Raw genomic sequence first — 27,205 nt, 5'->3', positions numbered from 1 at the left:
TCCTCTATTCCTCTCATGACATGTGATCCCTGGTATACTATATATATTTTTTCTGACTGCTGCTGTTTTTTAAAACAAACAAACAAACAAGAACATTGATCTACAGCATGGCATATTTTGGGGAGAGTTGCATCCTGTATTCTACTGATGTTCTCAATTTCTTTTCTTCCCAGTGACCATGTGCAAGCAATGCATGAAAGAAAAGACCTACATATTCTATTGGCCAAACAGCAGGAAGACTTGCCGCCTAGGAAGATGAATGATAGCTACATAGAGGTTATTTTACCTCTAGGAAGTCAACCTGAATTAAGAGAAAAATATTTGAATGTACATAACAGCGTGAGGTAACAAGGCAATCATTTTATGCAAATGGAAAAATAAAAATTGCTTTTTTACTGTTAATGTAGTAGTTGAATTCTCATTATTTATGTCCTAGGTTTGGAAGAATTCTTGAAGATCTTGACAGCTTAGGAGGTATGTAACTATACCTACATTTAATGCAAATCTACTGTTACTGTATTAGAACAAGAGATAGCAAATGTCTGTTTAAAGATGTAGCTACTGTATTGTTTGGAATGAATTACGTCAGAACAATATACAGTAAAAGCTTTGTTATCCAGCATGTTGGGGAAGTAGGGGGTTCTGGTAATTAAAAAATCCTGGATAACTAAGAGGGAGGGAGTTTGGGTGCGGGAGGGGGCTGGAGCGTGGGAGGGGGTGCGGGGTGTGGGCTCTGGGAGGGAGTTTGGGTGAGGGAGGGGGCTTGGGGCAGGGGCACGGGGGGTGCCGGATCCGGCCGGTGCTCACCACCGGCAGCTCCCCACAAGCGGCGACATGTCCCTGCTGCTCCAAGGTGTAGGCGCCTAGCTGCACCTCTGCCTAGGAGCAGCAGGGACATGTTGCCGCTTGCGGAGAACTGCCCAAGGTGAGCACTGGCTGGTCCGGCACCCCCCACCACTCCCGTGCCCCTGCCCTGAGCCTTCCTTCACCCAAACTGCCTCCCAGAGCCCACGCCCTGCACCCCCTCCTGCACTCCAAACCTCACAAGGCCGTTCCTCCACCTAGGAACAGCAGGGACATCATGTCACCGCTTCTGGGAAGTCCCATGGGGCCAAGCAGGAAGCCTGCCGACCCCGCACCAACCAAACTATAAACTGCACTTTCAATGAAGATCAGAAATGCCAGTTTATAAAGCTTTCTGGTTGATAAAGTGCTGGATAACACTGCTTTTACTGTATTATACCGATGTGTTCTGTCTATGAGGATGTGCAACAACCTCCAGAAGAACAAAGAAGTGAAATCTAATACAGTTGGAAGAGAGGAAAATGTGATAAGGAGTAGCCAAAGGCAGAATAGCTCTGCTGCTTGCCTATGCCAAATTTAAAGAGTAGCATGCAGATAAATGTTCCTAAAAGAAGGTAAAGCCCTACTGGTTTGCTTTTGATGGGATGGGAAGCTATGACGAAAAATGCTCTTGGGAAAGAGCTGTCTATCGATTTTTTTTTTTTCCTCAGTGTCAGGAGTTGTTGGAAGTCATCCCGGGAGTTGCAAAGTTTAGCCTGGTGTGTTTGAAATAATAGGAGCCACTGATGGGAATACCAGAGGGCATGAGGATCAGGAAAGCATGGAATCACAGACTAAGGAGTGATCAGCCATGCCAACTGGAATAGGGACTTCTTATTGGATTTGGAGCTTGCCAAGCGATTGTGCGGCAGCCTCATCAGCAAAGAGCAGAGCCTTCAGACTACCATCAAATCTGGTCAGAGAGCAGTCATCAGTGATTTGTGATGCTATCTGTCTCTGGCCGTGACCCCAAGTTGGGGCTTATTGTTGGCCCCCGGTATGCAGGCTGGTTTCACATTGTCCCTGGCCTATTCAAATTGGTTCAGAAGGGCCCATGAGTGGTGTGGCAAATCAAAGCCAGGGACACGTGTCAGGTCAGTTATAAGAGACCGGTTTCTGATGTCAGCTGCAGACCATTTTTCATGCCACTTCAACATCAGAGAAATCTAGGGAGGGCAAGTGGGTCCACAATGGGTTCCTCGACAGCAAACGCACTCTTGGGTGGTCTTGGGTGTGTATAGTGGTAGTCTCGGGTTTGTTCTGACCTTCTCAGCCATTCTGTCTGTAGCAGCCTTATGATGTATGTGGGGAGCTGGTGTCCCTGAACTTTCTCTAGAGGCATTAGGTGGAGCTGGTATTGGTTGAATCTTCCCATTTATGATGCTCATGGTTGAGTATAGTTATGTGTCAGCCGACTTGAGGTGAGACAAATGGAGCCAGAGTGGGGCACAGTATTCTGCTGCAGAATAATAGAGGGCTAAACCAAATATCGGAGAGTTTTAGCATTTGCTCCTCATGAAGTACTGGCCAATTTGCCTAGAAGGTTATAATGCGTCGTCACCATAGCAGTTTTCCTCAGGTGATTAAGATATGTGAGCTACCTATCGAGGGTTACCCTGAGAAAGACTGGTGAGGTTTGTCTTTCAAACAATGTCCATTGGGAAAGATACTCAGTTTTTGGGCTGCTCTGGCATTGCAAAGATGGGAGCAGCAGGAAGATCTGAGATGATGAGAATTAGGAAGATGCTTTGTACCTTTTCTGTTAATACAATAACAAGAGGATACCCAATAAAACTGAATTGCAACACATTTAAAATTGATAAAAGGAAATACTTTTTACACAATACATAATTTTTACACAATACATAATTAATCAGTGGAACTCACTGCCTCTAGATGTCATTGAATACAAGAGCTTAATAGGATTAAATAAAGAATTAGACATTTATAGGAAGAAAATCTACAGTTACGTCGGGCAGGAAATAAAATTAGAAGAGGGAGTCCTTCATGTTTCAAGGCATAAACTAACCACTAACTGCCTGGAATTAGGAAAAAAATTCTCCAAGAGGCAGGTAATGGAGGTCCCTTTTTATAGATGTTTTACATTTTCCATTGAAGTGTCCTGTCCCCAAGAGTGGCCAGTACCAGGACTGGATGGCTCACTTGTCTGACTTGATATGGCAGTTCCTGAGTTCTGGAGAGATTAATGAAAGAGAATAAGAAGTGTGTTTCTCAGTCGGATGCTTGAGTAATGGCGGACAGTATGCAGGGTGGAAAAGGAAGGAAGCTAGGTATAGAAATTCATATTAAACTCAATGTTTTTCTCTCTTAAAAACAGCAGGAGATAGGGTAGTTTTGTCTGAGGAGAAAGTTGAAAAGTGGGAAGAGGTAGTGGGTTTTCAGTAGAAATTGTTTAGTGTGGAGAAATTAGAGCTGTTTGGCATGGGAGTGAGACCACATATATAGCAGTCCCTGAACTTTCTCTAGAGGCATTAGGTGGTGCTGAGATGCAGGAGAAGAAGCCTTTCAATCAGACCTTGCTTTTACAAATCGGCATTGAAGCACTAACAAGGAACCTGGCTCCGTAGCTCAGAGGTTAGAACATTGGCCTTGTAAACGAGGGGTTGCAAGGTCAATGCTTGCTGGGGCCTGGATAGCCTGTCTTGGACTGTCATTTCATTGGTTGTCAGCCAAAACCAACCTCCACTCTGTGCTGAGGGTACTTGGGATGTAGCTCAGGGTTTAGAGCAGGGGTGACCAGCCTGAGAAGGAGCCAGAATTTACCAGTGTACATTGCCAAATATAAAGTAATATGTCAGCAGCCCCACATCTGCCCTCCCTCCCCCACCGCTCCCACTCACTGGCAGCCCGCTGATCAGCACCTCCCCCTTCCTCACCGTACCTGCCAATCAGCTGTTTTGTGGCATGCAGGAGGCTCGGGGAGGGGGAGGAGTGAGGGCATAGCAGGCTCAGGGGAGGGGTAGGAAGGGGTGGAATGGGGGCAGGGCCTGTGGCAGAGCCAGGGCTCGAGCAGTGAGCACCCCCCAGCACACTGGAAAGTTGGCGTCCGTAGCTCCAGCCCTGGAGTCGGTGCCTATACAAGGAGCCGCATATTAACTTCTGAAGAGCCACACGTGGAGCATTTAAAGACATTGAGATCCTAATCTTTTGCTTTGCAGCTAAAAGAGGTGGTTTGTTGCTGATAGAAGTGTGGGAACATATTTGCACTCAAAATGATACTAGACAACTGCTGTATTTGTATTGGTTCTGCCCAGCGTGTAAAGGTTTTGGTTCATGAAGGTCATATACCTAATTATGAAATATTCATAGCTGTGGGAACCAATTTTCACGTGAAGACGTAATGTTTTGAAACCATGCCACTCTTCATCAGATGAATGAGTATCGCTAATATTTTGATGGCCTTGAGCAGTTCAGAACAGAAAGCTGTGTGAAAGCTTAGTTCTAGTGAGAGCTTTGAGTTGAATTAGACTATTTTCAGCACATTAACTGGCTGTTATTGAGGTCAGTGCGAAGTTTGGTACTTCTGCAAACTCTTACATCCATGACCATTGGCCACCAAAGTTTGTTAATGAGGACACGATCAATAATAGTCCTAGTGAAACCATCCAGCTGGACCAGATCTGCTTGTGAATCTTTAGGTGGCAGAAGAGTGAGTCAGCAGCCACCATGTCATTGGCAGCTGCAGATTCCAGCTGTTGCTGCCCATTCTGTTCTTCTCCCCCATACCAAATTTCCTGAGCGTATTTGCCTGGTGTTGTTAAACTTTCCTATCTTCCCATTAAAGTTGCCTGGGGTCATGAGAACATGTTTTCTTGGAGTTTCATTAAGAGTTGCATGCTGTTGCTGGTAAAAATTATCTGCAGCTTCGTTGTTGGCCTTGGTAAGATGTCCACAGCCAGTAAGGAATCGCACTGCGATAAGTCACTCATTAATTACTCACCAACCCTGCAATGCCCATCAGGCATATAAGTACAACGGCCACCCTTTGCTGGAGCAATCCATCAGGTCAGCCTGAGAACAAAGGAGTGTAGAAGCAAGAAGCAGTGCGCAATGGTCTAAGTCCCCGACCAGTACCATTAAGCAGCTCCAACTTCAGATTACAAGCTGCTCAGTATTAACCTGTCTGGGTGGGATATTGAGCAGGTAACAACTGTCAAAAACTAGGGAAGCATCATAAACAGTGCTGAGGGATGCTTCAAAGATGTGGATGATCGTATACAAGTAGCTGGCATCATGTTCCAGGCCCTTCAGTGGCTTCTGTAGAGCTTGCTGCAAAATTATTGCTCTGTCGAACTATGATTATACCATCTGTGGTACAGCAGGGACACATAGGTGGTGATGAAGGCTGAAGAGCGCCAGATTTGTTGTTTTTGAGTCTCGTCTTCATCAACTGCTCCATGGTAAGCATCAGGACAATATTAACAATGAGGATATTTGTAGCTGAACCCAGCAATCACCTCCATTAACACTGGTTCAGTTTTGACTGTTTTCTTAGTTCAGACATGTTATTAGGATGGAAGACCAACAAATTACAAAGCATATGTACCAAGGAATGCGGCTTACATGCCTGTCAATCACTATGGCACCCAAAGCTTTAGAGGTGCAATAAGTTCACTACTGATGGACATAAACTGAATATCCAGCCAGTTTGCCTTATGGGCCTAATTAGAGATCAGTCTGGGTGGCACTTGATCTTGCATGGAGACTACATACCTTTGGGATTTGTTTTGATGATGATAATGTTTAGTATATTTTTTTTTCAATGTCCCCTGACTATGAATCCTGCCAATAAGCTCTGAGGGCCTGCCAAACTGTTATTTGTCATCTGAGAGTGACAGTCCTTGTATCACAACCAGATCTTTGCTGACCATGCTTATACCATGACTAATAACTTCAAGATTTTTCAGTGGTGTGGTGTTCTTGACAGACTTTGTGGAAGAAGCAAGTGAAGATTGTACATGTTCTCTCTCACATTTTCTGGGAAGGTAGAGATACTTCTCTTTAAGTTCAGTGCTCCTTTTCCGTTGATCCCCACATAAAGTGCAAACAAATATGTTTAGGGTATGTCTGTACAGCAAAAAAGGGTGTGTTCTTAACGTGGGTTAGCGGTCTCAGGTTACAGTAGCAGTGAAGATGTGGCAACTTGGATTTTAAGTTGGATTAGGAGCTTGCATTAAAGCCTATAGGGGAGCCTTGAACTCAAGCTGCTAACCTGAGTTACTGCTATTTTAACTAACCTGTGTTAAGAACAAACTTTTTTATTTGCAGTGTATGCATACCCTCAGTTACAAAAATCTCCATCAAGTCAAAACAGTATAAACACTTAAAATGATCCAGTGCAATGTGAAATTGATCTAAGGAGTGGGTATACTTGAATGATCAGACCAAATTACCTTGCTCTGGTGGATAAAGTTTTGTAAGCAGATTAAGTTACTTCATTTACACTTCAGGGTGTAATCTTGTTTGTCCTCAGTTTTGTTTGAACTGTACATGTGCCCTACATTTTGTATCACAATGGCTACATTGTGAAGCTTGTTCCACTCTTTAAAATCCCTTTTAAAATATATGGAAAACAGATAACTGACCACCTCTTTGATCTCTCCACAGTTCTCATTTGTTATACTCACACCAAACATGAAGCTTCTCAGAGATCTCCTTTGTCAATTGTTACAGCCCTGGTGGATAAAATTGGTAAGTGGTCATTTGATCAACTAAAAAATGATGGTCTATTCTATGAACACTTAGTAATTAACTGCTTATCTCCAGCAGAAACTGATTTCTTCCTCCTTTGTTTACATGAAATTGTTTGTTGCTAATTCTGATATGTTGCATTTTTTCTTAGATACTATTCTGCCTTTTCTGATGCCTTTCCTTCCAAAAAAGTGAATATTTCATGTTTCACACGTTTCTGTATTCAATTTTGCATCAGTCAAGTCAGTCTTGTAGATATTGACAGGCCAGAGTTGCTTGTCTTCCAAGAAAGAGGCTTATGGCAGTGTGACTCAGCTTTGATTTTGTACAGTACGTAACCCAGCACACTAATGGTACTTAAAAATAATAACTTAGCTCTTATATAGCACTTTTCATCTGTAGATCTCAAACTGCTTTATAAATGTCCATATCATTATCTTCATTGTACAGATGGGGAAACTGAGGGACAGAGAGGTGAAGTGACTTGCCCAGGGTCACCCAGCAGCCTAACAGGAGAGCCAGGAATAGAGCGGAGTTCTTCCCTTTTCACTGTATATATAATCTATTAAACCATTTGTAAAAAAGGATTAATTGCAATTGGCAATTATGATGACTTGCTGCCATCTTACTGAAAAGTGACACCAACAGTGTGTGAGTCCATTGCTGATGATTCTAAACCAGAACTAATCTTGATTTAATACCAGAATAAATTTGCTTTGTGAACAGGAAACACTGTGGCCCTCATTCTTTACCACATCAGAGCTGCATTTTAGGTTTGTCTGCAGGGAGCCAGTTTTGGGGATACAGGGAAAGATACAGTGGAGGATGGTGTGTAGTGGAACTTTACTGTAGCCGGGCATGCTGCTTCCTTCTGTGTGCTGCCCACACCTGCTTCTTCCCCTTATACTGGTGTTAGGAGGGGTGGCTGGTATAGAAGCTGGTTGAGCTGCCTCCACCAGCAGAGAGTTGCCCTGCCCTGGGTGCAATATTGACTGGTCATCTCTAGCTGTATTTTAAGGCCACTTTGTGCTGCATACTCTGTGTGAAGTGGTCTAGGAGAATCCAGACCCTTTCTTTTTAAATATTAAACTTCAGTTATCTTGTTCTAACACATTGTCATGTATATTCTAGATTTGTGCAAGAAGGTCATATACCCAGATTGTGATATCAAATTCACTGGAAATGTTTCTTGGGTTGGGAAGACCTCAATGGAAGTGAAGATGCACATGCTTCAGGTTGGGGCTCAGTGACTTCTATTTCTTCTATAGTGGAAAACTCCCTTCATGTCTCCCAAGATACCTTGGACACCTCAGAAGGAATTATGAGTGATAACATTAGAAACCTAAATTACACTGAGGATATCATCTGTGTTAGAAGGGCTACCAACCCCTGTGCTTCAGGATCTAAATGACTACCAGTGGTCAGAGATTAAGAATATATTTCCCTGTTCTCTCCTCGCCAAAGGATAATTGTTTACAGTAGGTGTTTTATATCTTCCGCTGAAGTATTTGGTACTGTTGGAGACAGGATGGACCATTGGTCTAATGCAACATGGCAGGCTGTAAGCCCTCCTTTTCTCCTCCAACAAAGGAATCCTCCCTGCTTTCTGGAAATGTTTTCTTCTTTATTTTAAAAGATACCCAGATGAGAATGCCAGAGTTTAGAATTGATATTGAAATGGGATTTCATAGAAACTTAGAGCTGGAAGGGACTTCATCAGGTGATCTAGTCCAGCCCCCTGCATTGGGGCAGGACCGAGTAAACCTAGACCATCCCTGACAGGTGTTTTGTCTAACCCATTCTTAAAAAACTCCAATGATGGGAATTCCACAACCTCCCTTAGAAGCCTATTCCAGAGCTTAACTACCTTGTAGTTAGAAAGTTATCCCTGAGATCTTGCTTCAGATTAAGCCCATTACTTCTTGTCCTACCTTCAGTGGACATGGAGAACAATTGATTGCCATCCTCTTTGTAACAGCCCAGGAAGGGAGAGTAGTTATTTAAGTTAAGGGCCAATGTTGGTACAAGAACAAAGGGATATAAACCAGCCATCATGGTTTCTAACTATTAGAGAGTGATGTTCTGGAACAGCTTTCCAAGGGGAGTAGTAGGGCAAAAATCCTAACTTGTTTTAAGACTAAGATTGGTAGGTTTATGGAGGGGATGGTATAATGAGATTGCCTACAATGGCCTATGGCCCATCCACTACTGCTGTTAGCAAATATCTCCAGTGTCCGGAGATGGGACTCTGGAGGGGGAGAGCTCTGAGGTACTACAGAGAATTCTTTCCCAGTGTCTGGCCAGTGGATCTTGTCTATCTGCTCAGGGTTTAACAGCTCACCATATTTAGGGCCAGAAGGAAATTTTTTCCCATGTCAGAGACTGTGGGGGTTTTTTTGTCTCCTCTGCAGTGTTGGGCAGGGATAAGTCGCTGGTTTGAACTAGCGGAAATGGTGGATTCTATGTAACTTGAAGTCTTTAAATCAAGATTTAAGGACTTCAGTAACTCAGCCAGAGGTTATGGGCCTACCGCAGTAATGGGTGGGTGAGGTTGTGGCCTGCAGTGTGCAGGAGGTCCAGCTGGATGATTCTGGTGGTTCCCTCTGGCTTTGAAGCCTCTGAGTCTATGTGGGTGACAGCCCTTAGCATGAAAACCATTAGCAGGTCCCACCCCTCTGTCTTCTTTTCTGAAGACTAAACATGCCTAGTTTTCTAACCATTCCTCAGAGGTCAGGTTTTGTAAACCTTATCATTTTTATTGCTCTGCTATTCTCTCCACGTCTTTCTTAAAGTGTGGTGCCCAAAACTGGACACCGTAGTCCTCACAGTGCCAAGTAGACGGGTACAGTTACCTTCCATGTTTTATATATGACATTCCCATTAATACACCCCAGAATGATATTAGCCTTTTTTGTAAGTGCATCACAATGTTGACTTGTATTCATTTTGTGATACATTACAAACCCATTGCAAGTTTTCAGCAGCACCACTGCCTGGCCAGTTATTCCCCTTTTTGTAGCTGTGATTTGATTTTTTCCCCCCACTTCTTCCTAAATGTAGTACTTTGCACTTGCCTTTATTGAATGTCATCTTGTTGATTTCAGACCAGTTTTCTAAGGTATTGTGTTGATATCTTCTAGTGTGTAAAATAACTTGACTTTTTAGCATTGTAAGACAGATAATACATGAACGTCACTGGAAACGGTGTTGAAATAAGATACTTTAATTGGAGTACAATTAGTCTACAAAAAAATATACCTGACTAAATAATGGAAAAATCATTTATTCATAACCATTCAATGAAAAGCTGCCAATGAATATGATGTATTATTCACAATGAATTTGTCCAGCTCTATTACAAAATACTAATGTGGCAATTGAATTGTTCAAAATACATCCTACACTTCAGAAAAACAAACACAAAAAACCCAGTTTTGATCCAGTTTACCTCTTAAAAACTAATGTCTGTACTGTTGAACTGTTAGTGCATAAGGGATTATCTGTTGCTAAATGTGTCATTTCTGTCTGTGCTGGCATCAGGTAGTCTGCAGTGATAATGGATTTTTGTTGTGGTATTTTTCCATGGGGTTGTTTGGGAATGGAGGTGGGAACTAATTGGTAACTAGAGTTATTGCCATTTTTATACTAATTGTGTAACCTGTATCATTGCTGAATAGTTGCATTGCAGTTCTGCTGAAATAGAACATTATGTTGAGCATTTCTCTTGTCTTAGGTCCATTGCAAGAGAACTGGAAAGGGGTGAAATGTGAAAGCAAACAACATCTTAACTGCATTATTAGTATGAACTGGGTGGCCTGTTAAACAACGTCACTTTTGTAGAGATTAAAACTGGTTTTGTTTGTTCTGTTTTAGTTACATGATGATACTTACAGCCCTGTGTTAGATGCAACCTTTGTCATGGTGGCCCGTGATCCAGAAAACAAGAGGTAATTTATCTGTATGGGAAACTGGGAAAACCACATAATCCAGATTGTTGTTGTTGGAAAGTGGCAAATGCTCTAACTTTTATATGTGCTTTAGTTATAAGTAAATCATATACTTGCCTTTTTTTTTGGTTAGGAAATAGACAGTATATTTTCAGGTTCTTTTGGGGAGAGCTTGAGGGAGAGGAGGTCTACAGTTAGCTTCTTAGAACTGTACACCGAGTGCTGTTGGTGGTTTTCAAACTATAATTGGCATTTGACCCATTTCTAGAAATGGTGTTTCCCTGAATTTAAACAATACACCTGATTAACATGCCAGAAGGAAAAGTCCACCAGGAATCTACTGTAACCATGAGAATTAATTGGTCCCTGTATCAAGGGAGGGAAGGGCTGTTACCCAACTTGTAAATGGTCACTCACAAATATAATTTTAATACCATACTGAAAATGCTGGGAGTTCCTTAGAGGACTCTCTCAACCCAAAACTTGTGTAACTAATAACTGGGACTGTTAATGATTCTGAAGGAATTTTAAAATTCTAATTTACATTTCCCCATCTTGCTGGTTTTACTTCCCACATATTATTTTGCTTGGTCATTTAAAACAAACAAACTGATCATTTTCTCTTTTGGCTTTTAGGACACTAGCATTGCTGTGGGAGGCTTAACTAAAACGTCTATCTCTTCCCTGTTTAATTTGCAATTTTCAAAAATCGTACATCTTTCTATTCATAATAGGTTTAACAACTTCTTGTGTGCATAATAATAGAAAAATATTTTTGTGATTAAAATAATTCCATGTCCTTGACATAGTAATATGGTCACATGTTTATTTCTTCAAGTTTATAATCTATCTATCCTAGGTACTTAAATGGGTCCTGTTGCTGTACTATCTGAGCACCTTACAGTTTTTAATGTATTTAAAGTGGTAGGAAGTGCTATTATTCCCATTTTACAGACAGGAAAGTGATGTACAGAGAGAGTAAGTAACTTTACTGAGATCAAAGAGGATGGCAGGGGCAGAGCAGGAATTGGCCATGGGCAACCCAGGTTCTCGGCTAGTTCTCCAGTCATTGTACCATCCTTCCTAACCTCAGATCTGGGTAACTATTCCAAAAAATAAAATATACAAAATAATATAAAAAGACCACCTCAGCCCAGCTCCCTCCTCTGTAGTAAGAGAACAGAAAGAGAAAACCTGGACTTTGCAGCATGCTTGGAAAGTTAGTAAATCTGGGGAACAGAGAGAAGCTGCCTCAGCAGTGTAGCATGATGCAAACATAGCATATATGTATCTTTTTGTATCCAGTCTGAACATAAGTTAACAATTTAAGAACAGAAGTAACTTTTCCAAATTACGGAGAGGGAGGGCTCCGAAGAGTAAACAGTCATCTTGCTATGCAAAAGATTTGTATGTTAATTTGATCTATATAATTAGGCATTGTAGATTTATGCAGCACAGTAAACAAATGAACTGGACTGTAGGCAGCTTCTTATGTTCTTATTTGATAAGCTGTATAAAAGTGGTAAACAGCTTTTGGTTGCTGATAAGGCCACTGCTGAAATGAATAAATTATGGCTGAAGGCTTGCTACAGGTTTTTTCAAGTTCTTTCATTTCATTATTTTAGACAACTATTTAGACAATTATTAGACAATCCTAGATCACAGCTTGAATTTACTGTACTTCTAAATGGTTTCAATCTGCTGTAATCTCTTATATGAAAATTTTGGTAATCATTTAACTTTTTAAGAAGTATAAATGCTATGAGGACTCATTTTTAATTCTACTAGAGAACTGTTAACAGTCTGAGATCGGCTGAGCAATAGAGCCGATGGGTGACCTTCCGGTGTCACCAGCTATCCTATGAAACTTATTTATTTCTTTTAGATGTCATCTTATCTGTGATAAAGCTATGTCTTTCTCTCTTAGATTGTTTGTGGACGAAGCAATGATGAAGGAATGTCTATTGATCTTTCCCCTTGTGCATTTACATGACAATTTTTTCTAAAGCATATCACTTTAAAAATAATTCATATCCATAGGCCAGCATTTGTTAATCCATTAATTCCTGAGGGCCCAGAGGAGGAAGAAATCTTCAGGAAAGGAGAATGTATGTAATACTTCATGTATACTTTATGGTAGTGGGAAACTCTGTATGGATTCATTGCAGTAACCGAGAGAGAGCGGAGTTCAGAAATTCTACTAGCAAGAGTTGCTCTTAATTTATTTAAGATCAAATTTATTCCACCTCACACACCTGCTAGTACCTGGAGATGAGTCCAAACCATGAATTTTGAATCTGGATTTTGAAACATTTTCCCCCTCAGCTTACCTCAGATACAGGGTTTTGTTTTAGACCATATCTAGTCATATCAATTTTTATGTGCTATTGTAGTACATCAGAAGTGCTGAATAACTAAGTGAGAGTAAGGAAACTGTATATATGTTAATTAAATAAATCATACTTCCTGAACTGCTGCATCTTGTCTTCATATTTGGACTGTGGCACACCGAGGGCTATACTATCTAAATTGAATCACATAATATCTTACCCATTAAAGCCCCTATTCAGGACAGCATTTAAGCACATGCTTAACATTAAGTGTGCACGTAAATCCCATTGATTTCAATTTTCAGTGCTTTAATCTTTGGACAACCAATTCGACACTTTAGAGGGGCCTGATTTTCAACAACTGGGTGCTCATCACCTTCTGAAAATAGAGCTCTTTCAGGTATCTCAACTTGGGCATCCAAAACCAGAGGCAACCAAAATGACTAGTTGTTGGACTGTTCCTTTATATTCTAAGTATATTTCACTGCACAAGACATAAGATAGAGAGGAAGTCATTGTTAGCTTTCTGTATGTACATGGTAAATCTTTGGGGTTTGTGGCAGCATGTACTATGTATGACTGATTTTTCATTTTCTGACTCACCCTTGGTGACTATTTTTATTTAATTAAAGTTTGCTTCAAAAATACCTTGTTTTAGAGGAGTTCAAAACTGCTCTACTGAGTTCAGATAGCCAACTAAGTTAAAATCTGAAAATTGTGGGCTGGAATAACTGGTTTCATCATAACTCATGTCCTCATAAATTTGGTTCTTTGTACCGTATACACAGTAACCACATGAGTTTGTGGGGAAATCCAGATGCATGAGCAGCTAATTAACTGAACCATAGAAATGCTATTGAAGGAGATAAGAGGGATGGGTTGCAGTATCAGGACCCTTGGAACTTGTCATGATAAAACCAACTTTAAAAAAAAAGTATAAGGCACAGATCCTTGCAAAAGCCTCATTACACTGTGTTTTTTAAAGTCCCCTGTTTGTTTATTTTTAAAAGGGTACACAAATGAAGTACCAGAAGCCTCTTAAAAGCTCCTTTTCCTCCAAAGTTCTACACTATCTTCAGTAAATATTTAGAGTATATATATATATATACTGCCAACGATACAAAAAGTAGAAATATCAAACACAGTATTCAGTTCCTTTGCATTTTTTAGTATGAATCAGTCTGTAGTGGGTTAAATGAATATCCTAGTATGTGAATAATGAGTCTGCAGTACATTGCTATGTTTAAAAGACCAACAAATTCTGTTGGCACACCAGCTAAGTGAGCATTTCAAAATAAAGCACTTAAATAAAATGTATGGGTGAAATTCTAGCCCCAGTGAAGTCAATTGCAAAACTCCTATTGACTTCGGTGGGGCAGATTACACCCTATATTTTTTTCTTTAATGCAGACAAATATTAAAAGCAAATTTCTGATAATAGTCTGACTGTGAATACAAAAATCACTTCATCTGGTGATGAATTTTAAAATGGAGAGAGGAGTTGACCCCTTTGTAAAGCAATTTAAAACCAAGTGATGTTCTGCTATCTTTGTGCTCAATTAATTTTTTTTCTTTAGTGAACAAGATAAGGAGGGTTGATTTCAGCACTGCATCCTTACTGAAAATGGCTCCCACTGCAGAAGAAAGAACCACTGTTCATAATATATTCCTTAATACACTTGACACAAGGTAAGTAGGCGAAGAACTAATAACTTGCAAGAAGGGACGGTAATGTGGCAGTTGAATGCTCAGTTGTAGAAGGAATGCAGATACTTTTTGCTTTCCTATCCCATCACTTAAACACTTGGATGCTGTCTCCTGTACCTGGGATACAGGCACAAAGCACCATCAATATGCTGATATACCATTTATGTTCCTGAATGAATTTTGTGCCATCCAAGAAAGCTAATGCTATGCAGCAGCTGCAGTCAAGAATAAAACAACAAGGTTACAGTAGATGACTTCTGAGAAAGCAGGATTGAATAATCTTAAAAAAAGGGATAGTCATGCTTAACCACAAGAAGGAATTTAGCCCCCTACTGGGCTGTTGGAGCTATTGCACTGGCATTGCAGTCTTGTGCCTTAATAACTGGCTAGACTTCTAAAGGGAAGAGGTGTTCCTTGGCCATAATAATATTTTGCTCCTGCTGATCCAAGATTCTCACAGTGTGTTGTAAACATACATTCTGGCACCCTGTGAGACTTACTGCTTAGCATACTAATTTTACAGATTATGGGGGGTCTGGGAAATAGAGATACAGAGAGGTTATGAGTTATAGACAAGAAAACCAGAGTGAAAGATTTAAAAAAATGTGATGGGGGCAAATAATCTGAAAAGTGGCAGAATTAGAAAAGATTAAGAAGTGAAGTGATGATAATAGAGGGAAAAGAAAGCTGAAAATATAATTCTTGTACAATTAGTAATATTTTTAATCTGAAGTGAAACGAGAATCTGGAAAGGCAGCAGGAAAGTCAAAGTAAGATACAGAAAGTGAAGTGAGAGAAAGGAGGAAAGGGAAGGACAAAAAAGGGTAAGGGAAACATTTTATTACCATTTGTATTTTTAATTTTTTTTAAAAATCCCTCTATCTGCATGATATCTTTAAGCTTTCTGAAGGAACAGCTGTAGAGTTAGACACATGCACTCACACAGAGCCAGTCTTGAACTAACTTTATTAATACAAAGCAGGAATAACAGTACAGAAGAAAATTCTGTAATGTCTATAGAAATAACATTAGTAGAGCTCTTATTTATTCCAATAATTCACAATGTATGTCTCTTAAAATTAGTTGTTACATGGCTGAAATTTTCAAGGCTACTTAGTTGATTTACACATATCTTCCATTTAAAATTAGCAGATGTATGTGTAAATCCCCTAGACAAATTTGCAAATCTTAAACTATGTGTCTGTAATTAATTCATCTGGAATCTTGCATCTTCTATACCCTAATACAGTGGTTTTCAACCTTTTTTCATTTGCAAACCCCTAAAAATTTTGAGTGGAGGTGGGGACCCCTTTGGAAATCATATAGTCTGCAGATCCCCAGGGATCTGCAGACCACAGGTTGAAAACCACTGCCCTAATAAAAAGGTGAAGGAATTGCTTAGGGAGTGTAGAATGGATTTTTTTGGTTGGCTGGGGTTTTTTGCTAGTTAAACACTTCAGGTCAGGGGACTTGAGAGGTTTTTATAGTCTTAAGAGCAATGGTTCCCCCTTAGGCATATGCATAAACATTTTGAGCATCAGAGCCTAACTTTATTCATGTGAACAGTCCCACTGAAATGATCCACTTAAAGTTAAATATGAGCATACATGTTTGAAGGATCGGGGCCTTAGACTAGACACTTGCATTAATCAAGTAGTGGTTTTTGAAGTCTGTCAGAAACTGTTACTGGCACTTCCATTTTTTCCATTTGAATCCTGGCTTGCTTGGTGTGTGTGCACACACAAAGGGTTTTTCTATTTTTGCTGTTGTAGCTTGTTGAGCACCATTAAAGCTGGATATTGAGTGTATTGCCTAAAACCCCTTGTTTCTACAGGACTGTAAGTTTTCGGAGTCGTGTGCTACCACCCAGTTCAGTATGGATGGAAGATGCAAAACTTAAGGGCTTGGAGATCTGCCATCCTCAGGTATTTGAAGGAATACTAATGTGTTACAAAAATCATAATGAATGAGTTATGAATCATCTTTAAGGTTGGAGGATCTAAGACATTTAACTAGGGCTTTTTTGTATTTTTTCTCTGATGTTTAAATATAGTTCTAAATGTAAGACTTTTAGCATTTCTTTTGATTTATCAGAAGAGATATATAAAGAAATTCCTCCCCAGACATCTGCGAGTAATGGGTGTTAATCAAGAGACAGTATCCATCAGTGTTAGTCTTAGGGTTGCCACCCATCCAGTTTTCACCCAGACAGTCTGGGTTTCGGTTTGTATATCTGCATGCTATTTAACAAGCCCTGATATCTGGGGGTTTTTCATCTGGGGGAAGAGGCGGAGCATGGGGCGGGGCTTCAGGGGTCTGATTACCACCCATTAGAAAGGTGGGAACCCTAGTTAGTCTAATTTGAGAGCACAAGATTTTGACTGAACAGTTCATATTGTTTTAACAGCTTTTGTCTGCCATGAAGAAGATTCTTTTTAAATTAGCATTTGAATATACCAACTAGGCTTACAGATTTGTGCAATGCAAACCCTAAAGTAGTGTTTCCCAAACTTATTCTGCTGCTTGTGCAGGGAAAGCCCCGGCGGGCCGGGCCAGTTTGTTTACCTGCCGCGTCCGCAGGTTCGGCCGATCGCGGCTCCCACTGGCTGCGGTTCGCTGTGCCTGGCCAATGGGGGCTGCGGGAAGTGGTGGCCAGTACGTCCCTCGGCCCGCACCGCTTCCAGGTAAGCCCCCATTGGCCAGGCACAGGTAAGCGGCAGGTAAACAAACCGACCCGGCCCGCCAGGGGCTTTCCCTGCACAAGCGGCGGAATAAGTTTCGGAGCCACTGTCCTAAAGTTACAAAGATTTACCTGTAGGGCTTAGCAAATGTACAATTCCAGTAGTACAAATACAGAAGTGAAAACACCTGACAGATTCTGCAGAGAGTGTTTAAGATGGGCTGACCACAATTTTTTTTGTTTTTGTTTTTTGATTTTGTTTTGGATGAGGTGAGCTCTTAAGAAGTAAGCACGCTGAGTCATTTAGACTTCTATATATGTTTTAATTGTGCTGTAGAGCTGCCAAATACTCATTATAGGAGCTATGTATAATTCCATAACCAAGAAGAAAGATGAATCTGACAGGCTTTACCACTGTGTTGTGTGAGTACATGCATATTGTTGCCAGTTTGCTTTGTGTTTCTAAATGCAGGAACGGAACATTTTCAATAGAATCTTTGGGGGGTTTCTCATGAGAAAAGCATTTGAGCTGGGATGGGCTACTGCCTGCAGCTATGGGTGAGTTTCAGGTTTTCAGTATTTGTGTAATCCAGAACATTTTGTGTGTTTTGTTAATAGGGTAGGGGGAAACCGACCTACAAAGTAAGAGTTCAGCAGTCAATGGAAAATATGTATAGTTGGGATAGAAAAGGGTTTGATGTTTGAATGGCTATTCTAACAGCAGGGCACATCAGTAACCGCTGTAACTTTAGCTTAATCAGGGTCAGAACACACCTTTCATTGTCATAATAACTCTAAATTTGCATACCAGAGTCCTGGAGCTCAGATTTTACAATCTGTTTCTGGGAAAATATGTAACTGATGGAATTTTGTTTTATTTTTAAAGTGCCTTTCTGTGCTACTATCACTAACTCTTGGAGATACACACACTGGCTAAAAATGTCTAATATGGGTTCTTGTAGGTACTACATCTTGTTACATCTGTGATTTGATGAATGGCTTATGAATTTTACCTTACAGCCACTTACTCTTTAAAAACTTGACTAGGTCCCTGATCTTGCAAACACTTCCCAACTTTAAGCACATGAGTAGCCCCATTGAAGTCTCTGGGACTACACGTATTCTGAAAGTTAAGCACGTGTGTAAGCTTTTGAAGGAGTGAGGCCTGAGTGAAGAGGACTAGACAAACCAAAAGAGGCAGAAAATTGTGTTTTGACTCTCGTACGTAATGTTGCTAGAGTATGAGATGTAGTAGAAGAGGATGGGAGCCAGTACTGCGGCAGGAGTACATGTATCATCACCTTTATGCTGGCATTCCCTCAGGATATTTGTTTTCTTCTTGGCACCCTGGCAATATTCTTTAGCAATTCTTATTGGTTTTTATATTTATGTGGCTCAGTTTCAGATAAATTTTGCATTAAAAATAATTGAAATTGTTTCAACTTGTGCAGAGACAAGTAGCTGCTCTTGAATACAAAGTGCCTTTTCTTCCCCCCTCTGCCAGAGGTTCCAGACCTTATGTAGTAGCTGTAGACGATATCATGTTTCAAAGACCAGTTGAGATTGGATCCCTGTTACTGCTTTCTGCACAGGTAGGAGTTGGTCTCTTTTCAAACAGCCATAAAGCTTATTCAGCTTGATGTCTTCATTCTCAATCATTGGCAATGAACAATGAGTTAGGAAAGAGAAACTGACTTTCAGTGTCAAGCCGTGGAATTAATTCTTCTTCCATCTTGTCCCCTTTCTTTAGTGTAAACGATAAAATAGTAACTGTGTCCACTGTTCTGTCTAGGTTTGTTTTACAGAAAAAAACTATATCCAGATTAGAGTACACAGCGAGGTTTATGATTCAGATACCAGAGAGCACAAGACTACCAATGTCTTCCATTTCACTTTTATGTCAGAAAGAGAGGTACCACAGATTGTCCCAAAAACATATGGTGGTAAGTGGCAGTTTTAATGCATCTCATTAAAACTTTGTTCTTGGAAGGGAAAGACCTATTTTCTGTCTGCTGGTGGAGCATACTTAATTTTTAATAGACTACTACTACTGGTAGAGTAACACAAAATGCCCCTTCATACTAAACTGTATTTATTCGATACAAATGTATTTCATATTGCTTCTCAAACTTGGTCTTCTGTGTAGTGCCCAGTATACTCTAGAGGCTGAGTTTTTTTAAAGTGACAATTTTTTTAAAAACACTCTTATCTCTTTTCTTTATTCCTTTCATTTCAGAGTCCATGTTGTATTTAGATGGGAAGCGGCACTTCAGTGCCGCCAGGAAAGAAACCAGAGAAGTGGAGAAAACTACTGAAGCACCATAACAAATTGTTAGCTTTGGAGAAACCTCTGCCAAAGATTGCTAGCTTCCTATGCACAATGTATCAGTGATGGTATTCCTGCTCTTTTACGTGATGTGGTAATCGGTGTAGGCATATTGGAAAGTGGTCTGTTTTTGTACAAAAAGACAATCATTTAATAGCGCTATTTATACAACTAGCTGTAGGCTGACAATGATGTTGTACAGCTTTCTCCTCTCCTCTCCTTTTAGAGCTTCCATAGTTAAGATGTATACCACCTTAAAATTCTGCTGTGACAGGCTGTTCATGTTAGCATAGAGGGATTGAAAAACATAGTCCAGAAAACTTTAAAGGGATACTACCATTGAGAAGTCTCAATTTTGTCACCATTCCCATCTCTTCTGTCCTACACACACTTGTGCGTCTCGTTATGGTCCCTGATACAGGAAAGCTATCATCTCTCTAAAATGAGGGCTGCAAATGTTGAAATCCTGTTTGATTATTTGTGTGCAAATCTGACCCAGGGTCCTGTCTAAGTTAAAATCAGCCTCCTATTGGTTCTCGGGAATAGGTGCATCTGGGCAGCGGAAGGACAGTGTGATGTGCACATCTGCGTCATAATCCTTGCAATCAGGTGTGTATTTGTCTGCTGATGGGCTCTCACAACGTTGCTGCAGCCCTTGTTTTGAAGAATTGATGATTTGTGTTTCCTGTTTCTTTTGAGGACACACTCATTTTTACAATGAATGAAATGGCCAAATGTGAAGTTTACAGATACCTGTGTGTGGGAGATCCCACCAGTACCGTATACTCCTTTTTGTATTCTTTTACATAAGTAGTTCAGTAAACACAAGATGACTAGGGCAAATTCCTGAGAGAATTATTCCCGAAAGCTTTTAGGTTAAATACAGTACAGGCTATTGGCAGGGTGTTGTGTACGTGTGGAGGGGAAGACAGGCTTTTTAGAACAGAGCATTAGGTTCCAGCTTTGTGTGGAGGCTGCTAGAACAGCAAGTGGATTGAGCTGATCCATGCAGAAGTCAGGGCCCAGTGACCCCGTTGAGCAGCTTACAGGCCAGGTCCTGAGGTGGAAAGATAGCAGTGTTCTCAGACCCAGAAAGATTCCAACTAGATGAGAGAGTATTGCTAGAAGAAAGAATCCTCAGCTGGACCATAGACTGTTTTTTGTTGGTACTAAGGTGGGCAATAATGAAGCACTACACCAAAGGATTATTTTGTATGTATGAAATGGAAAGCAGCGTTCCACTGTAGAGGGACTCTGACACCAGTTGAAGTCTCAGAGAAATAATAGGACCTCTGTAAAATGGATTACAAAGGGAAGATGTAGATCTGGCTGAGAACAATGATGGGATAGCTGTGGAGGAAGATGGAACAATCTCCACTTAAGTACCTTAGAAAAACCTCTTGCATGGCAGCAAAAGAAGAAAAGGGAAAGTTCACGTGGAAGCACGCAGTCTAGAAACTGGCATATACGTTACACCCTTGACAAGTCCGAGTGAGGAAGATCAGAAGGAACAGAGGCAAAACACAGACAGCCCATCCAGTCAGTAAAAGGCAATTACTGAAAGGGAGCCACCAAAGAGTAATATAGATAATAGATGTAATATTAGACTTTTGATTAGTACTATGCAACATTGATTTTAAAATTACCACTATGCACTACCAGTAAAGCACATATTAAATGGATTAAGAACTGGCTAACAGATGGGTCTCAAAAAGAAGTTGTCAGTGGTGAATCATCATCAGGTGTGGGGTTTTCTGGTGGGATTCTGCAGGGCTCAGTACTAGGCCTGATGCTTTTCATCAATGATGCAGAAGTAAATATAAAAGCACTGCTGATAAAATGTGTGGATGCCACAAAGGTTGGTGGAGAGGTAATTAATGAGGTTAGGGCAGTCGTACAAAGCAATCTGGATCACTTTGTCAGCTGGACCTATTCAAACAAATGCATTTTAACACAGCCAAATGCCAGGTCATACATTCTGGAACAAGGAGTGCAGGCCATACCTGCAGAATGGGGGCCTGTATCCTGGAAAGTAGTGACTGAAAAGTATTTAGGGCTCATAGTGGACAAGCAGTTCAACATGAAATCCCAATGTGATGTGGCAAAAAGGGCTAATAGGATCCATGGGTGTATAAACAGGGAAGTAGCGAGTAGAGTGGATAGGTGATTTTACCTCTCTATATGGCAGTAGTGAGACCAATTCTGGAATACTATGACCAGTTTTGAAAAATTGGAAAGGGGGCAAAGAGTCACAAGAATGATTTTGGAAACTGAAAAGCATGCCTTACAGAGAGAGACTTAAAGAACTCAATTTGTTTAGCTTATCAAAAAGATTGAGATGACTTGATTACAGTGTATGAGGGAGAAGATCCTGGGTACGAATCTAATCTAGCGGAGAAATGCACAACAAGAACCAATGGCTGAAAGTTTTACACAAAAATTCAAATTAGAAAAAAGGCACCGATTTTTAAGAGTGAGGGTGATTAACCATTGGAACAAACTACCAAGGGAGGTGGGGGATTCTTCATCTCTTGATGTCTTCAAATCCAGAGTGGATGCCTTTCTGAAAGATGTTTTAGCCAAACAAGTTATTGTGCTCAATACAGGGTTAACTGGGTGAAATCCTTTGGCCTGTGTTATCCAGGAAGTCAGACTAGATGATCTAATGGTACCCGCTAGCCTTAAAAATCAGCAAGTCTAGAGTCTTATCCACAAAGCGATTTTAGTGTGCAGCAAGCTGGAGTGTAATTTACATCACCATCTGGAGAAGCCCTTAGAAGAAACAAGTAATCTTGGTCTCTGACTCAGCAATCAATAAGGGAATACATTGATAGAACTAAGCACTATAGTAGGATCTTATTTGAGGATAAAAACATTTGAGAAATTCAGAATCCTGGAGTGAACTCTTCCACTTGTAGTAAAGTCAGGCCATTGTTTTTAAAAGGAATTTAATATAGCTCATTTCCATTAATATTAAAAGGAAACAAAATTCAACTGCACAGTGTGTTACTGTGACATTCCCTAGGGTACAGCCTGGACTGCTGAACAGCTGTGTCCCCTCAGTTCTCCAACCTGGGGTGCCTTTCACACTGCTTTGCTGTGGAAACAACCACTCCTGGTCTATTCACACATAGCCTCTAGCAGGCAAAGTCACTCGCAGCTGAATGAGATGAGTGCTCTAGCCAGTCACTCCTGAATTATATTGCAGAGTGACCCCAGCAAATTCTCTGTTCTAGACTTGTCTCCAGAAATATGCATCTTGCACTCCCCAGCTCTTTCCTTCTGTGCAGTATAAGCTCATAGAAAGTCTGTCATTTTACTAATAGAAAATGATATGCACAAACCCTGTCATCTCAAATGAAGTTCCCAAACATTTCAACCCAAACACACTGGTTTATATAAAACAATAAAACAAGTTTGTAAACTACAGAAAGATAGATTGTGATTACAAGTAATGAGGCATAAAAGTCAGAATTGGTTAGTCTCTAAGGTGCCACAAGTACTCCTTTTCTTTTTGTGGATACAGACTAACACGGCTGCTACTCTGAAAGAAATAAAAGGCAAAACACAAATGAATACCTGACTTTTTACAAGCTAAATCAGGGGTGGCCATCCTGAGCCTGATAAGGAGCCAGAATTTACCAATGTACATTACCAAAGAGCCACAGTAATACATCAGCAGCCCACCATCAGCTTCCCCCACCCTGCTCCCAGTGCCTCCCACCCATCGGCAGCCCCGCTGATCAGCACTTCCCCCTCCCTTCCCACATCTCTTGATCAGCTGTTTTGTGGCATGCAGGAGGCTTTCGGGGGGGAGGGAGAGGAGCGAGGGCACAGCAGGCTCAGGTGTGGGGGCAGGGCCTTTGGCAGAGCCAGGGGTTGAGCAGTGAGCACCCCCCTGGCACATTGGAAAGTTGGCGCCCATAGCTCCAGCCCCGGAGTTGCTGCCTATAGAAGGAGCCACATATTAATGTCTGAAGAGCCACATGCGGCTCCGGAGCCACAGGTTGGCCACCCCTGAGCTAAATGAATTCAAAGCAAAGGTTTTTCTCACCACATGCTTTTACTGGCTGAACTCGTTCAATCGGGACCCCTCCCCCAGTTCAGTGGTCCTTCATGTGTCATTGATGCCATGAGCAGAGAGAGAGAGGCTGAGAGAAGGGGGATTTGTGTCCTCTGTTCTCCCTTACAGCATTTCTCTTCTTTGAGAATCATCTCGAGCTGGGGCTTAGGCGGCAGCAAGTCTGTTTGCCAAGATGTAAATTTATTGCTCACACACCTCTTTCTGACAAAGAATGGCCACTTAACCAGGTGATTGTTCATCTGATTTTGTGGACACTGGCTGAGGAACTGGTTTGGGCTGCTACCCCAGAATTGGAATATGCCTTAGTAGAATCCAGAATTCATAGAATCATAGAATATCAGGGTTGGAAGGGACCTCAGGAGGTCATCTAGTCCAACCCCCTGCTCAAAGCTGGACCAATCCCCAATTAAATCATCCCAGCCAGGGCTTTGTCAAGCCTGACCTTAAAAACTTCTAAGGAAGGAGATTCTACCACCTCCCTAGGTAACGCATTCCAGTGTTTCACCACCCTCCTAGTGAAAAAGTTTTTCCTAATATCCAACCTAAACCTCCCCCACTGCAACTTGAGACCATTACTCCTTGTCCTGTCCTCTTCTACCACTGAGAACAGTCTAGAGCCATCCTCTCTGGAACCACCTCTCAGGTAGTTGAAAGCAGCTATCAAATCCCCCCTCATTCTTCTCTTCTGCAGACTAAACAATCCCAGTTCCCTCAGCCTCTCCTCATAAGTCATGTGTTCCAGACCCCTAATCATTTTTGTTGCCCTTTGCTGGACTCTCTCCAATTTATCCACATCCTTCTTGTAGTGTGGAGCCCAAAACTGGACGCAGTACTCCAGATGAGGCCTCACCAATGTCGAATAGAGGGGAACGATCACGTCCCTCGATCTGCTCGCTATGCCCCTACTTATACATCCCAAAATGCCATTGGCCTTCTTGGCAACAAGGGCACACTGCTGACTCATATCCAGCTTCTCGTCCACTGTAACCCCTAGGTCCTTTTCCGCAGAACTGCTGCCTAGCCATTCGGTCCCTAGTCTGTAGCTGTGCATTGGGTTCTTCCGTCCTAAGTGCAGGACACTGCACTTATCCTTATTGAACCTCATCAGATTTCTTTTGGCCCAATCCTCCAATTTGTCTAGGTCCCTCTGTATCCTATCCCTGCCCTCCAGCGTATCTACCACTCCTCCCAGTTTAGTATCATCCGCAAATTTGCTGAGAGTGCAATCCACACCATCCTCCAGATCATTTATGAAGAGATTGAACAAAACCGGCCCCAGGACCGACCCCTGGGGCACTCCACTTGACACCGGCTGCCAACTAGACATGGAGCCATTGATCACTACCTGTTGAGCCCGACAATCTAGCCAACTTTCTACCCACCTTATAGTGCATTCATCCAGCCCATACTTCTTTAACTTGCTGACAAGAATACTGTGGGAGACCGTGTCAAAAGCTTTGCTAAATTCTACAGTAGAATTTGCTAATTCTACAGTAGAATCTCATACGTCTACATACAATGTTGTCACACATATTTTACCAGGATAATAATGATCAACAAATTATGAGTTTTCAAATGATACCTCACAAGGCATACTTTGAATAAAATTTATCATAATTTGGTAAAAGTGGTACAGTCTGGCACAGTTACCTCTTGGTCATTCCCCTCCAAGCTGTTCTTTTTGTGTAAAGATAGGGTTAGACAACTTCTCCAGAAATGTTGAGGGGACTGATGCCATCTGACACTATCTAGAATGAGTTACGGGTAGAGTTAGCTACCTGTTGCATACATAGAACTTCTAACTTTTCAGCCAAACTTTCTGTTGAAACTTTAAGTTATGACAATATGGTGATATTTAATACTTTTTATCAGTTGTGATACTGTACATATTTCCTATTGTCTTCCATTTTGCACTCCAGACAGGAGGGCAATAAGATATACATCAGTGGTTCTCAAACTTTTGCATTGGTGACCCCTTTCAAACAGCAAAACTCTGAGTGTGACCCCCCCCCCCATAAATTAAAAATACATTTTTTATATTTACACTAGTATAAATGGTGGAGGTAAAGCAGGGTTTTGGGGGGTGGAGGCTAACAGTTCACGACCCCCCGTGTAATAACCTTGCAACCCTCTCAGGGGTCACGACCCCTAGTTTGAGAACCCCTGATATATATGGACCCTTTCTAAATTAATATGTTTGATCTATTCAGAAGTTCATCTGAAATTCTCTCCCAGTGTTTCCCTCCCTCATAAGAGGGAGCATGGGTGGATGTCAAAAAATAAGTAGTGAAGCTGAGAATTCAGAGCTACCTGTATCTGACCTATCAGTAGCCCCCTAATTCTTACACTTTAACTTTGGTACAGTAATCCTGTTCCTTGCATAACAGTGCTGAGTTAAAGTGGCTACCCAATCCTGTCCCCATCCTTTTCCTTTAGCAGCAACTCTATATACATAAAGCACCATATTTTCCAACTTCACCTCTAGCGTAATTTTTTAAAACAAAAAATAGAAAACTGCCCTCAGTAGCTGTGGCCAAAGTCCAGAAAGCCAACCTAGCAAATGCAGAATAGAATGGAAGGCATAAGTGTGGAAGCCCTGTGTGTGCATAAAATTCCTGGTGACTTTGACTTAGAGATGTACCCCAATTAGAGTAATGATAGACATGTATGAATAACCATGTGTATACTGTAATTAACAAATAAACTAATGGAAATACGTTATTTGTGTATCTTGTTATTTCAGTTTTGTCAGGAAGTGTGGGTGTCTCTAGACTTGTTCCTGTTCAACATATTAGTGGGGTAGCATGTATTCAGAGTTCATCTGTGAGATGTATTTCCATCTCTGACTCTAGGCCAGCTGAAGCTTACCTGTTTAGAAGAAATTTGTTACAATTTGCAAGTCATGTTAATGTATGTGTTTATATACAAGCACATATGAGATCAACTTATATGGAGTTAAATCCTGTGTATAATGTTGTAAAAGATATATTTGATGTTGCAAAAACTGAATTTCACATTAGTTAAAAATGTTACATTATTTTGTATAATAAAATATTTATCCCAACTAAATGACCAAAATATAGCCCTCACCCCTACTTTAAAATGACTACCAATTCCAGACAGGCCTAATGATAGTAATAGCAAATACACTGCTAATAGTCCTTGGGGGAACAACTTACTGTAATCATTAGTGTATTGTTCAATAAAATGAATTCATATGGACAAGAACTTTTGTTTTTTAAAAGCTACTATGTACTTCCTGCTATCCCATTCTTCTCTTTATTGCAGCATTACAGTCCTTCATTTTTGTCTGTATTGCATTTCCTTTGGTACAGCTACGGTCAATAAGAGCTATTGTGTAGTACAGTGTAGTGAGGCAGAATGGCCTCCCTCTGGACTGGATAGTGAGGGACCACGCCTCTCCCTCTGATGGGGAGAGCCAAATGTGCCCCATCCTCCAGCTGGAAGTACCAGGACAGGACAGGAAATATAAGAGGAGAGCTCTGGAGCTCAGTTGGTGCTGGATCACTAGAGGGAGCAGATATCTCTTTCTGGGAGTTGCAACCCCAGACTTCC

At 41.1% G+C, this 27,205-nt stretch overlaps 1 protein-coding gene across 7 annotated transcripts in view; it reads left to right on the top strand.

The window, feature by feature from the left end:
• Positions 1-26,350, top strand: part of ACOT9 (acyl-CoA thioesterase 9) — a 41,945-nt gene extending 15,595 nt beyond the window's left edge. For 5 of the 7 annotated variants that reach the window (XM_043537980.1, XM_043537979.1, XM_043537983.1 and 2 more), the window contains 12 exons: positions 174-344; positions 437-474; positions 6,472-6,555; positions 7,687-7,796; positions 10,429-10,502; positions 12,543-12,610; positions 14,410-14,521; positions 16,374-16,464; positions 17,692-17,777; positions 18,724-18,811; positions 19,012-19,162; positions 19,456-26,350. In XM_043537980.1, coding sequence (XP_043393915.1) covers positions 174-344; positions 437-474; positions 6,472-6,555; positions 7,687-7,796; positions 10,429-10,502; positions 12,543-12,610; positions 14,410-14,521; positions 16,374-16,464; positions 17,692-17,777; positions 18,724-18,811; positions 19,012-19,162; positions 19,456-19,544 — 1,162 coding nt within the window. In that variant the 3' untranslated portion in view covers positions 19,545-26,350. The remainder of the gene's footprint in view (positions 1-173; positions 345-436; positions 475-6,471; positions 6,556-7,686; positions 7,797-10,428; positions 10,503-12,542; positions 12,611-14,409; positions 14,522-16,373; positions 16,465-17,691; positions 17,778-18,723; positions 18,812-19,011; positions 19,163-19,455) is intronic. The other 2 variants (XM_027832689.3, XM_027832687.3) reach the window with 1 other exon arrangement.
• Positions 26,351-27,205: the final 855 nt, after the last annotated feature.

The sequence above is a fragment of the Chelonia mydas genome, chromosome 1 (genome assembly GCF_015237465.2).
Source record: "Chelonia mydas isolate rCheMyd1 chromosome 1, rCheMyd1.pri.v2, whole genome shotgun sequence".
Lineage (NCBI taxonomy): Eukaryota > Metazoa > Chordata > Testudines > Cheloniidae > Chelonia > Chelonia mydas.
Note: the sequence above shows the minus strand (reverse complement) of the source record. Positions and strands in the feature narration are given on the sequence as shown.